Source organism: Micropterus salmoides, unplaced genomic scaffold (assembly GCF_014851395.1).
Source record: "Micropterus salmoides isolate LMB-PRFRI ecotype aquatic unplaced genomic scaffold, ASM1485139v1 Ms_hic_scaffold_1, whole genome shotgun sequence".
In the NCBI taxonomy this organism is placed as follows: Eukaryota; Metazoa; Chordata; class Actinopteri; order Centrarchiformes; family Centrarchidae; genus Micropterus; species Micropterus salmoides.
Window position 1 is genome coordinate 39,647,431 of NW_024040040.1, and position 12,757 is coordinate 39,660,187.

Consider the following 12,757-nt stretch of genomic DNA (forward strand, 5'->3'; position numbering starts at 1 on the left):
GATCTGTGTGTATGTGCGTGCCTTTAGTTTGTCACCCTACTTCAGTTCCTGTCCAGCTTCTCCAGACTGCTGCAGTCATGTGTCTCAGTGAGCCAGGAGCTGATTGGCCAGACAGACGTCCCAAAACAGCTGTTGACTACTCTGGCGGCAGCGCTCATGCTGGATACCAAAGGATTAGGTCAGAACCTTAAGTTAAAATATAAGTTGCTAAGTTTTTAGCTATTGAAGTTGATAATAAAAAAACACTTCATATGTCACCATTATTGATCTGTTTTGGAGAACCATCAACAATGCTTTAAACACAAGTCGTGTTCATCCATCTATCCAACTCTCCCTGCAGTATGTTCCACAAGTGATCCGTGTGCGGCTTTGTGGCTGTCACGTGTGACAAAATTTGTGACTCACTCTTCCCCGCTTCAGATGCAGGTACCCGGGACGCAGTTTGTGTGTGTTGGGCAGACGTGTTTATGCTCCTGGCTACTCTGGTGAGGAGGGACAGCTCAGCAGTGTACCCATCTGTCTCTGCTGCGCTGGGGAGACGCTGGTGGACATTTGCAGGTACACAGACACTCGCTGCGCGGTTTGTGTGTGGGTGTAAGTCTGTGTGTATGTGTTAAAGTGAGTGAGCAAAAGCGACAAAATTAATTATTCTAATTCTGCTTTAGGCTGCAGAATTAGTTTGATAATCATCTATTATGGATCATTTCTCCCGATTCATAAGAATAAGTTATTGTCTATTTGGAAACATTTAGGTGTTTGAAATTAATTTGAATAGCCCTGTGTGGTGTAAGAGTCAAGAGCTTGGTACATGTGGAAATCTTTTGTTCCATATCTGATAATCATGATAAGGGTTATTATGCTGACTGCAGGAACTCACTAAATAATCAGGCTTAGCATTTTAGGTATTATTGTGCAGCTTTAATTGTGGTACCAAGAAGAACTTCTATCATATTAACACATTCATATCATCATTACTGCATGTATTAACTTCCTGAACAGATGCTAAGATAGGATAATTGCACCCTGTCCTTATACCACCTCTTCTCCTCCGACTTATCTTCTTCTGTGATTAATGACTCAGCTGGGAAAGCTGATGAGTCCAGTAAAAGATGAATGCTGAGCCTTTGTGCGTGTGTATTTATGTCTGTGTGTACATGTTTATGGTATCCGAGTGTCTGCGTACACATTCAAATGATTAGTGAGCTCTCCACTAGTGCATACAGCCTCAGTCACGGACAAACGTCTAGCTGTCAAGGGATCTGAACAATGGATTTGCCATTTTCCCTTACTGTGATTCAGTATGTATTGCTGTCATTCATTCATTAAAAGAAAACTGTTGTCCCACCAACTACCAATTTTTTTTCTTTCTTTTCTTCCCTGTGCGTCTGCAGGAACATTATCAGTGTGTGTGAATGAAAAGCTCGCAAACCCTCTTCTTCACACAGTGGCTCTGCAGTTTCTCTGTGCGGTTTTCACAGAGGAGACAAAGAGTCTGGGTGCAGAGGTCACAACGTCTGGGCATGCTACTGCTTTGTCTGACATTGTGAAGGGTCCCTCAGCCAGCCAGCTGTGTGAACAGTTACTGCAGGTACGTGTAGGTTGGTGGGGGGTAAGTCATTCTAGACCAGGGTTTTTTTAAAGTCCAGGACTATGGGCAGCCCCTCAAACAAAGCTTGGGAAAAAGGCGCCCCTTCACACCCTCTTTACTTGCTTAGTTCTGTCAATTCCTGGATGCCTGTGGAATCATGATTATGTTGTATAAATTCAACAGACACTCAACAATTGACCCAAGATAGCCTAATATTACATAACTTCACACTAAACCAAACACATTAAGAAGGTCGGATCTCAGGTATTTTTTTAGTTTCTGACTCCAGGAAAGTGGGATAACCCGAAAACTACTTTATCTCTGAACCAAATCACAAAGGCTGTGTGGTCATCCTTTTGATAACTAATGATAAGTAATGTAATATTTTTTTCAACCTCCATTCAGTGAGCTTCTCCTGAAACAGTTTGTCCCCCAGGGAGGCGCGCCTTCCACTTTAAAACCCACTGGTCTAGACCTAATGTACAGTGGGTACGGAAAGTATTCAGACCCCTTTAAATTTTTCACTTTGTTTCATTGCAGCCATTTTCCAAAAATCAAAAAAGTTCATTTTATTTCTCTGTAATGTACACTCAGCACCCCATCTTGACAGAAAAAAACAGAAATGTAGAAATTCTTGCAAATTTATTAAAAAAAGAAAAACTGAAATATCACATGGTCATAAGTATTCAGACCCTTTGCTCAGTATTTAGTAGAAGCACCCTTTTGATCTAATACAGCCATGAGTTGTTTTGGGAAAGATGCAACAAGTTTTTCACATCTGGATTTGGGTATCCTCTGCCATTCCTCCTTGCAGATCCTCTCCAGTTCTGTCAGGTTGGATGGTAAACGTTGGTGGACAGCCATTTTCAGGTCTCTCCAGAGATGCTCAATTGGGTTTAAGTCAGGGCTCTGGCTGGGCCATTCAAGAACAGCCACGGAGTTGTTGTGAAGCCACTCCTTCGTTATTTTAGCGGTGTGCTTAGGGTCATTGTCTTGTTGGAAGGTAAACCTTCGGCCCAGTCTGAGGTCCAGAGCACTGGAAAAGGTTTTCGTCCAGGATATCCCTGTACTTGGCCGCATTCATCTTTCCCTCGATTGCAACCAGTCGTCCTGTCCCTGCAGCTGAAAAACACCCCCACAGCATGATGCTGCCACCACCATGCTTCACTGTTGAGACTGTATTGGACAGGTGATGAGCAGTGCCTGGTTTTCTCCACACATACCGCTTAGAATTAAGGCCAAAAAGTTCTATCTTGGTCTCATCAGACCAGAGGATCTTATTTATCACCATCTTGGAGTCCTTCAGGTGTTTTTTAGCAAACTCCATGCGGGCTTTCATGTGTCTTGCACTGAGGAGAGGCTTCCGTCGGGCCACTCTGCCATAAAGCCCCGACTGGGGATTGCTGCAGTGATGGTTGACTTACTACAACTTTCTCCCATCTCCCGACTGCATCTCTGGAGCTCAGCCACAGTGACCTTTGGGTTCTTCTTTACCTCTCTCACCAAGGCTCTTCTCCCCCGATAGCTCAGTTTGGCCGGACGGCCAGCTCTAGGAAGGGTTCTGGTCGTCCCAAACATCTTCCATTTGAGGATTATGGAGGCCACTGTGCTCTTAGGAACCTTAAGTGCAGCAGAAATTTTTTTGTAACCTTGGCCAGATCTGTGCCTTGCCACAATTCTGTCTCTGAGCTCTTCAGGCAGTTCCTTTGACCTCATGATTCTCATTTCCTCTGACATGCACTGTGAGCTGTAAGGTCTTATATAGACAGGTGTGTGGCTTTCCTAATCAAGTCCAATCAGTATAAACAAACACAGCTGGACTCAAATGAAGGTGTAGAACCATCTCAAGGATGATCAGAAGAAATAGACAGCACCTGAGTTAAATATGAGTGTCACGGCAAAGGGTCTGAATACTTATGACCATGTGATATTTCAGTTTTTCTTTTTTAATAAATTTGCAAAAATTTCTACATTTCTGTTTTTTTCTGTCAAGATGGGGTGCTGAGTGTACATTACTGAGAAATAAAATGAACTTTTTTGATTTTTGGAAAATGGCTGCAATGAAACAAAGAGTGAAAAATTTAAAGGGGTCTGAATACTTTCCGTACCCACTGTATGTGCTCATTGCAAAGTTTCAAGTTAGAACAGACAAACACTTTCTATTTCATGAGAAAGGTGCGTAGGAGAGGGACGAGTGGATCAAGCACGCCTCTAGCACCAAAACGTTCCAAAAAAATATAGTGTGCGGGAGTTTATTTGGCAACCATGAAAGTTTCAAGAATTTCCAAAACTTTGACGCTATCTTTCAAGAGTGCGTGATTATGTATTCCTCTTTGACTGTTGACGCCAGGGTTTTGATAAGAGGACCCTTCAGGACCCTTTAAAGAAGCTGACAGCCAGAGCTCTGATGACACTGCTAGCCTGCAGTCCCACAGCTCAAAACCATGCAGCCAAAGGTAATTCCCCCAACCCTCTGGTTAGTCACTATTTTCTGAACATTTAAAATGGGTCACTGGCTTGTTCTGTGGTGGTTACCCACAAGAAACGTGCAGTGCTTTCTTCACATTAACCTAACATTTTAAACCTGGTCCTTCACATAACAAGTCCAAACACTGTATCTGTTTTGCAAATCAGTTATTGCCAAAGGTTCCTGCTCCAATTTACAACATCATTGAATGTTTTTGTTTTGTTTTATAGCCAGTTATAGTGGATATTTTATTAGAACTCTTTACTTAATATGGAGTTAACAATATGATGTCCCATTCTGAACTTGTGTTTTTTTGTTTTGTTTTGTTTTTTTTCTTCCAGCTGGTCTAATTGACAGCTGTGTGGAGCAAATGAAGCAAACTCACTCCCAGCTCCACCTGGAGTCAGTCAGCCGACCTGGCAAGGTTTCTTACCGCAAAAAGGTGAGCAGAGGCTGGCTGGAAATTTCCACTTTCTACACTGCCTGCGTTTTTTGCCTCACCATTGGATAAAATAACACTCTGAATCCAACATGAATGAACTGTTGGATAAAATAATATCAGTATATATTGTTGTTCTTAGCAGTTGGTCCTTTTGCTGTTACGGAGCTGTTAGGATGGAACATTTAAACATTTTGTTCTTTGTTTTGTCTGTATTATCAGGAAGAAGGCTATTTAAAGGAAGTCAAGCTGACTGTGGAGATCCTGCGGAGTGCTCTTTACCGCAACGATGAATGCAAAGTGAGCCTCTGTGTCTACCTTTTAATTCCCCGCTGCTAATTGGTTTTTAATGAAACCTCAGAGTACCAATCCTGTGCTTGTAAATGAGAAGCACCCAAATGTGCCTGGTCCTGCTCACATCTCAGCAAGTTTAGCTTCTTAAACCCTGTAATGGTATTACTTATGGAGCTTATTAGCTGGTTTTCATTTTCTAAGTGGCCTTTCAGTCACTGGTGGTTACCTTGGACTAAATAGCCTGGGAGGCTCTGTTGCAGTGTTTACAGTGCCGTTACCCCCACCCCCCCTCCCGCCACATGTGTTTTTCCTGCACATGTAGGAAGATATTTAAGCATTTTATGTTGATTACTGCCATCTGTGTTTGTGCTGTTGTATAAATCAGAGTTTCTCTAATGCATGTGTGCATCTATAATCGTGCACGTGTGTGTGTGTGTGTGTGTGTGTGTGTGTGTGTGTGTGTGTGTGTGTGTGTGTGTGTGTGTGTGTGTGTGTGTGTGTGTGTGTGTGTGTGTGTGTGTGTGTGTGTGTGTGTGTGTGTGTAGGTGGTGGCGACAGATGCTCGCCTAACACTGGCACTCTATGCTCTTTGGCCTTGGCTCCTATTGGACGACCCCATCATGGAGGCGGCGCTGGAGCTTCTGTGCGTCTACACGGCCAACTGCACCACAGGTCTGTGCGTGTTTGTGTCAGTCTGCATGTCTTATGTGTTTGTGCAGGCACTGTGCCTGGCCCGTGCCTGCCCATCGCTTCTGTCTGCAGTTAGCAATCTGAGTCACACACACTTCACACAAAGAACCCCATTGTCCTCCCCAGTGACCACTGAACAACATTGTATCTCACTGTATAAGACCAACAACTGCTCGCCTGCCAATCACAATGGGCACAGTGTCGGGACCCTGGGATCAGGCTGCATGGCTGTCTCATTGTATGTATGGCAACGGGTTTCGGACCAGAGGGAGATGATGTGGGGAAGCACAGAGCGTCTGTGTGTTGACTGAGATATTGGTATTCCATCATGCAAATGTAAGAGCTGTGTATTTGGAAATCAGAAGAGCAAAAGACTTGTAGAAAAAAAGCTGTTTGAGTAGGGGAAAAGCAAGATTCATGGGAAGGAAACAGTGGGGAAATGTTACTTTGATAAACGGCTCGTGGTTCCTTTGATCTGTTTGTGTGTGTGTGTGACTAGTGTAGTTGTGCAATGGAAATCGGTTTCATCTGTGAATTAAAGGAAGTTTCTTGCGCAACATTTATAAACCTCTGTTTGTGTGTGTGTGTGTCTTGATGTGTATCTCTGTTTGATTGGCACCGGTTCCTCAGTGGGTGTGTGAACGCTCTGATCTAAACTCACTCGCTTTAGACCCCTCATAAGCTCAAGCTGTGAAGCACCAGAAATCAGTGAAGTCGGGCACAGTATTTCCCTAAAGGTTAACTGAACAGCAGGTTGTGTTCAGGCTGCATGCAGCCAGGCTTAGTATTACACCATCCACCCTCAGGCTACCGTTTCGTCTCCTGAGACTGCTATATTTCTACTAAATGTTTCATCTCCAGTCTACCTTCTTCATCCAAGGCTTTGTTTGCACTGCTAGTTCAAGTCAGATTGCTGTTTTTCATCTCTGCTACACACATTTTCACAGGTATTTTTGTAGCAGCCCCCAAAACCTGTTCCTACAGACAGTCAGTAAGTAAAAAAAAGAAACACGAAAACAATTATTTTTTTTCTACACTTCCATGGAATGATCAGTCCTATATGGTTGCGAAAACAAAATGTATGAGATTTGTGGCAGCTGTGGGAACGCCTTTAACTCGCATCAGTGAAGTAGATCCATAACAAAGCAGAGCTCTCTTGTCAATTCTGTGATAGACCAGCTTTCTTGACAGGTATTGAGATAACCTCAGGCTATCATCAGCATACGCCTGTTGCTCTATGTTACCATTCCAGGATTAGCATACCCAACAAGCTGTCATGTTCTCCGATAAGCAACATCAGTCAATGTCAGGCTATGTCTTGTCAATGCGCTGTCTTAAGCTTGTTCATTTCTGCATTTTTGTATGTAATCCACAGCTGCTGCAATTAGTCACGTCAGTTAGACTGAATGTGAATGTGGTGCATCATTTATTTGTATGTTATCTGTTGGTGTTAAACATTTCTGAATGGCCCTGTAGTAGAATTAATTGTAGCCATGGCCTAGGGCTAAATCACCCCCCCCACCCACCCACCCACCCCTAGAGTCAGAAGATGGTGGTTTTCATCATCAGTCGGTGCTTTCATGGTGAATAATGATTAAAAGATTAAAGATGAAAAGATAAAAAAACTTTCAGCAGTGCTTTAAAGCTATTTGATTCTACATGTGAGACTTCATTGCTTTAAAGCTCTGTGTGTTTTAAGATGTCTGGGTTTCTGGTACAACTGGTCCCTCTCAGTCTTTACTGTTCCCACTAAGGTGCAGTTAATTCTGTCTTTGTGCAGGAGCTTCGCTCTTCTTCGTCATTTTTACTAGGCTAAACAGATTTTACAGCATTACAAGCTGTGCATGCAGCTGTGCAGACATGTTTGGGTATAGTGGGCAGACAGCCGTGCAGCCCGACGGCTCGGTCTTTATTTTTTTGCGGCTGCTGGTCCTGCTGGCTGAACAGCTAGCTAGCTTTAAGATAAACTGAAAGAAGCAACCAGTTCCAACAACAAGAAGAGAGCATTTTGAGTGTACACTGTATTTGTATTGGACTTTTCTTGGTAATAAAAGTGGCCACCACAGTGAAAAAGTACAGTAGAATACAGAGCTACCAAAGGAATTATAAGAATGTTTTGATTGACACTTAATTAAATAGACTGAAGCCACTGCTTGGTTGTTGGAGATTGTAGCTGGAGGCCTCATGTAATATCGTGTTGCACTTTTTTTGTGCTACATCGTACACCCCACAATCCACTGCTCTGGGTATGACTGTTGCCCTTAGTGCAAGAGGATAGAAGAGTTGTTATTTTTGATGTCAGCACAACCATGTCAATCATCTGTACTTGTGATTGGCTCCCTCAGGGGCTGGGAGCATGCTTGTGGATTCTGCACCGTGCATCTATTATTGGTTTTACCGTTAAAGACACGGGGTTAAGGTTGGAAAATAATGTCCCTTTTTAAAATAGACCTACAGCTTTGGTCTGATGTGCTTTGTAATTACTGTGCATAATGTGCTCCTGCCTACACACATTTCAGTGTATGCATGTGTGTCTGTTGGTGTGTGAGAGATGTAGATGGTTAAATGATTTACGCACACCCACAGTATTTGTGAAACCTGTCTTTGTTACTTTGAATTTTCCTCATGGTTGTTTTCTTTTGTTGTTTTTTGTTTGGTTTTTTTGCCCTTCCAGCGTGCAGTTCTCTTTGTGGCGGCGGCCCTGGTGTTGCACCAGGATCTAAAGGTACCCTCAGTAACTCCCTGATGCACTCTGTCATGAAGCTGGCCTCCAGTGTCGCCCCAGATAACAGCCCGATCCAGAAGCTCGCTTTCTCCCTCTTGGCTAACCTCGCCATGTCCCGTGACTGCAGAGGCCTCCTGCAAAAGGTACAAACCTGCTACAGTGTACACAACACTGGACCATATATAGGTGAAGACATTAATACATGATTTAGTGGTGGATATCAAGAATTTTATACCGAATGCATGACCATCAGTTTTTCCCCCTAAATGTATTAACATGTTTTAATATAAACTAGTTGAGTTGAATCAATTCAACAGTTTTCCTAACTTTTACTGAATGTGAATAACAAATTTACAAGTTGAATAAATATAACTTAAGTGAGAGATGCAGTGTTACAAAAAAAACGACACTGGCTATAAATGACATAAGCGTCTCTCGTCTAAAATCTCGCCCTCACACTTACACTCTGCTGCCTGCAGAAATATTCTAAACTGTGGAGCAACTAATGATCTGTTCACATGACTTAAACCTCTCTTGTCTGCTTCCTTTGCTGCCATTCTCAGAATAATTTCCTGCAAGCCTTCCTGTCAGTGCCGATGCCCAAGGCGGGTGGTGTCAAGGCCACCTCTGCAGGTGGTGGCAGTGGGAGCCTACTGGGCCTGTGGCTGAGGCTGCTGGTCAATATCTCGTTCGCGGAGGACGGCCAGCAGAGTATCCTCAGGGTGACTGGCGCCCTGGAACTGCTGGCAGACCTGGCACAGCACCGGCGCCACGCGCTGCTTACCCTTCACAACCTCTGCTTCTGTCCTGCCAACAAGCCCCACGTCATTGCCAATGGTATGGAAGGGCAGCAGGGGTTAAAATGATTGATCTGAATTTAAATTTATTGATGATGTTTAACAAATAGCTCAACATTTTGGGAAAGTGTGTGTGTATGTATGTGTGTGTGTGTGTGTGTATATATATATATATATATATATATATTATAAACCAACAGAGGAATGTAAACAAGTGGCTGGTGGAGAAATTCAAGCATCTAGCAGGCTAAGCTATTTATTGTCAGGGGCATAAAACTAAAGCCAAGCAGGGAGTAATATTGAACTACAATTCATCAGGTGCAATGGGAAGCCCTGTTGCAACCCATGCTACAGCAAATGTTTGCTCACCAGATTTTCCAAAAGAATATACTGTATACACAGTGTGCATATCAAAACTGTGTAGTCTTTTTTTCCTCCCGTTGTTAAAAAAAACACTTAACACAGCTTTAAAAATGATAAGTGATCATTTATAAGTGATGCAAAAAACTGCCTGTTTCAGAACAGGAACTCATGAATCAGTGTTGCTTAGATTTGGAAATATTTATGAGGCAACATCAAGTGAAACGCTGCACACAAAGTGGGTTCGATTTCACAGAGTCGCTGAGAGTCACTTAAGCAGCTTGAACAACAGCAAGCGATGGGCTGTCGGCCTACCTTGATTATGCACCAGCCCACATCCTCCTCCTTAAGAGCCTCGGTACCAGTTCAACGGTTAGTCAAGGTTTTGCAGCTGAAACCATAAAAACAGAAGATTATAACGATCAGATAAACAAGCCTTTTGTTGAAACATGCTCAATATATTGTAAATACAGTGCGCTCAAATATGGACAGCAGTATTGAAGTGATATAAAAACTTTCTCTGATCATGAAGCCTAATGTTACTGAACAATTCTGTGGTTTATTAATGAAGTGTCTGAACTACACTGCCGACTGGAGTCTCTGTTAACAGTGACAGACAGATCTGCATTATTTACGCTCATCTCCTATGAAATGTCCAGATCCTCGCACAGTGCATTGTTATAAACTATGATGAACCCGTCGTGGGTCACATCTCTCTGAAGAAAAAGAAGAAGAATGAAATCATTGTTGAAACTTAAGATACTGTACATGAATAATTTCTGCAGACTTAAAATCATTGTTTTATTTGACGGTCGTGCTGCCCTTTGTGCCCTTAAAATATTGACAACACTGGTGTTGCCCCTAAAATGATTAAATTCCAGGCCCAGTGTTGTCAGTAACAGATTGTACAATCCTAATTGAAGCAAAGTAATAGGAATTCTGAGTACAGTTTACAGAACAGTAAAGTATTTACATTTCTGAAGGTAGAAGGAATGCAGCAGTTGTATGAAGGTAAACGATACTAAGAACACGTAGGTGAAGAAAGCAGAGGAAGTCGCAGAGACAAAATCAAAACCTAAACTAGAGACAGCGTACGCCCCCCCATGCAATGCAAGCTGTAGGTGGGAGTTGTAGGACCAGGTGGGTGCAAACTGTCATGTGGCATTACTGTTCGTTTCCTGTGGAAAGATTGAGTTTCCTGTGTGCATTGTGCTTAAGAAATGAAATAAATTACACATTTTCACATGAACAGGTACAAAAATTTAAGCTGATGTTGCTGTGTGACTGGAGGGCAACTAAGGTTAATGGCAGTGTGGTGAAACTTTGTAAAACTTGTTTTTCTATGTGTAGTTCATCAGCTGTTTGCACCTAATAAAAACAATATGATGATTTCCATGTCAAAGGTTTTCTATATGCTAATATATTATCTAGAAGTAGAATCATTTTAAAGAGTACTGTTACAGCTTAGTGTTTAGTAACTCTTCTGAATATCTGATTATCTTAATTCCAGATATGGCCTTGAAGGTATTGCTCTGCTGTCTGGAGAGTAAAGAGATGGAAACCCGCTGCATGGGAGCTTCTGCACTTTGGGCGTTGCTCCATAACAATCAGAGGGTACACACAAACACACACATGCATCCAATCCTTAAAACTTTATTTTAGTGACCGTGCATTTACTGGCTAGTGATATATGTCGAATTTAATCCTGGGGTGTTTTTACTCTTGCTGGTCACATAAATAAATCGTCTCTCTGAAGAGATGACCAACCTTTTTTTTTTCCTTCTGATTATAAACTGAATATATTTAACTCTCTTGATTTCAGGCTCATCAATAAAACTCTTCCTAATCTGTCTTTCAAATTTCCCCTCAAAGGCAAAGACTACTTTGAAGTGTCCCTCTGTTCGATTGAGAATTGAGGAGGCACATACCATCTCAAAGAAGGGTATGCATTTATTCACTTTGATGAAGACATCAGTACCTGCATTTGCACTTTATCTGAATATAAGGTTTTACATGTCTTGTTTACATTTGTGCTTTTTTTCTCCCTTTAAACCTCAGATGCAGAGAACAATCAGCAGCCTATGAGTACCTACCTGTTCAAATGCCTCGAAAACCTCTCACAACTGCTAAATAACTGATTGTATTTATATTGTTTGTTTTGTATCATGTTGGATGTTATTTGAATATTAATTAATTTTGATATTAAAGTGCCAAGAGGTAGATTTTACCGTCTTGTACTGTCTGATATTACTCAAACAAATTTTGCCAGCTGATCATACTTTGTGGTCAATGTCATATTTCAGGAAGTACACCAGTTGTGTCTTCAAACACAGTCACTGTGGTTCATGGTGGTTAATTTGATGCCATTTCACACCATACCACCTTGGGGTAGTTTGATAACAGAACTTGCACACAAGCTTTCAACACTGACAAGAGTTCCCAGCCACACTAGTGGCTTTGTGAGGCTGAACTTCAAGGAAGAGTAAGCGATTCTGCAGAACGATTGTTGATATTTGAACTGAACTGCCAAAAAATACACCCCTCCCCTCCGATGGTCTTTCATATTAATTTTCTTCTATGTTTATACTCTTTTTTTTTTTTTTTTTTTTTCAGAGCGCACACAAAACAGGAAGCTAGCAAATCGTTGGTAAATATTGGCGTTTTAAGCACAGTGGTGCTTTTAACTAATTGCTAGCATCAGTATGCTAACATGCTCAATGAAAACGCTAGTATGTCAACGTTTAGTGAGTTAGTGTGCTTACATTTGCGTATTTGCACTAAACACAAACTATAGCTGAGGCTGATGGGGAATTTTTTGCATGTCATTATGGATAAAATGCTGCTCCGTATTTGTATAGTGCCTTTCTAATCTTTTCAACCCCTCAAAGCGCTTTTACACTACATCTGCATTCACCAGTCATACACATTCATTCACTGAGCCTAAGTGCTCAAACGGAAACTAACATTCACTCATATTCATACACTGGCGGAACAGCCGCCAGGGGAAATTCGGGGTTCAGTATCTTGCCCAAGAACACTTCGCGACACACAACCAGGGGGAGCCAGATTGAACCGCTGACCTTCCGATTAATGGCCAACCCGCTCTACATCCTGAGCCACAGCCGCCCCATTATTATGCTCCGTATATCTGGAATAAACTCCCAGATAACTGCAGGTCTGCTGAAACTGTCAGTTCTTTTAAATTAAGACTTAAAACTTTTCTTTTTACCATTGCTTTTAATTAAATATTTACACGGTGAGAAATGAGTTGGTAATTGAGTGAAAAGATAATGAGAGTGAGATTGAACAGAGTGAAGGAAGTGGTCTTAAATCTCGTGCCTGAGTGATTTGCAGGAACCTCTGTCCACCTGTAAACACGCAGGTGGGTCCAGAGTAT

General features: G+C 42.1%; 1 protein-coding gene across 1 annotated transcript in view; it reads left to right on the forward strand.

Annotated features, from left to right (window-relative positions):
- The window catches only part of rttn (rotatin), a 35,522-nt gene extending 23,935 nt beyond the window's left edge, over window positions 1–11,587 (forward strand). Inside the window, exons 38-49 of the mRNA XM_038727129.1 lie at window positions 28–178; window positions 421–558; window positions 1,392–1,588; window positions 3,939–4,044; window positions 4,397–4,497; window positions 4,717–4,794; window positions 5,334–5,460; window positions 8,153–8,346; window positions 8,767–9,040; window positions 10,871–10,974; window positions 11,233–11,302; window positions 11,419–11,587. Coding sequence (XP_038583057.1) covers window positions 28–178; window positions 421–558; window positions 1,392–1,588; window positions 3,939–4,044; window positions 4,397–4,497; window positions 4,717–4,794; window positions 5,334–5,460; window positions 8,153–8,346; window positions 8,767–9,040; window positions 10,871–10,974; window positions 11,233–11,302; window positions 11,419–11,498 — 1,620 coding nt within the window. The 3' untranslated portion in view covers window positions 11,499–11,587. The remainder of the gene's footprint in view (window positions 1–27; window positions 179–420; window positions 559–1,391; window positions 1,589–3,938; window positions 4,045–4,396; window positions 4,498–4,716; window positions 4,795–5,333; window positions 5,461–8,152; window positions 8,347–8,766; window positions 9,041–10,870; window positions 10,975–11,232; window positions 11,303–11,418) is intronic.
- Window positions 11,588–12,757: the final 1,170 nt, after the last annotated feature.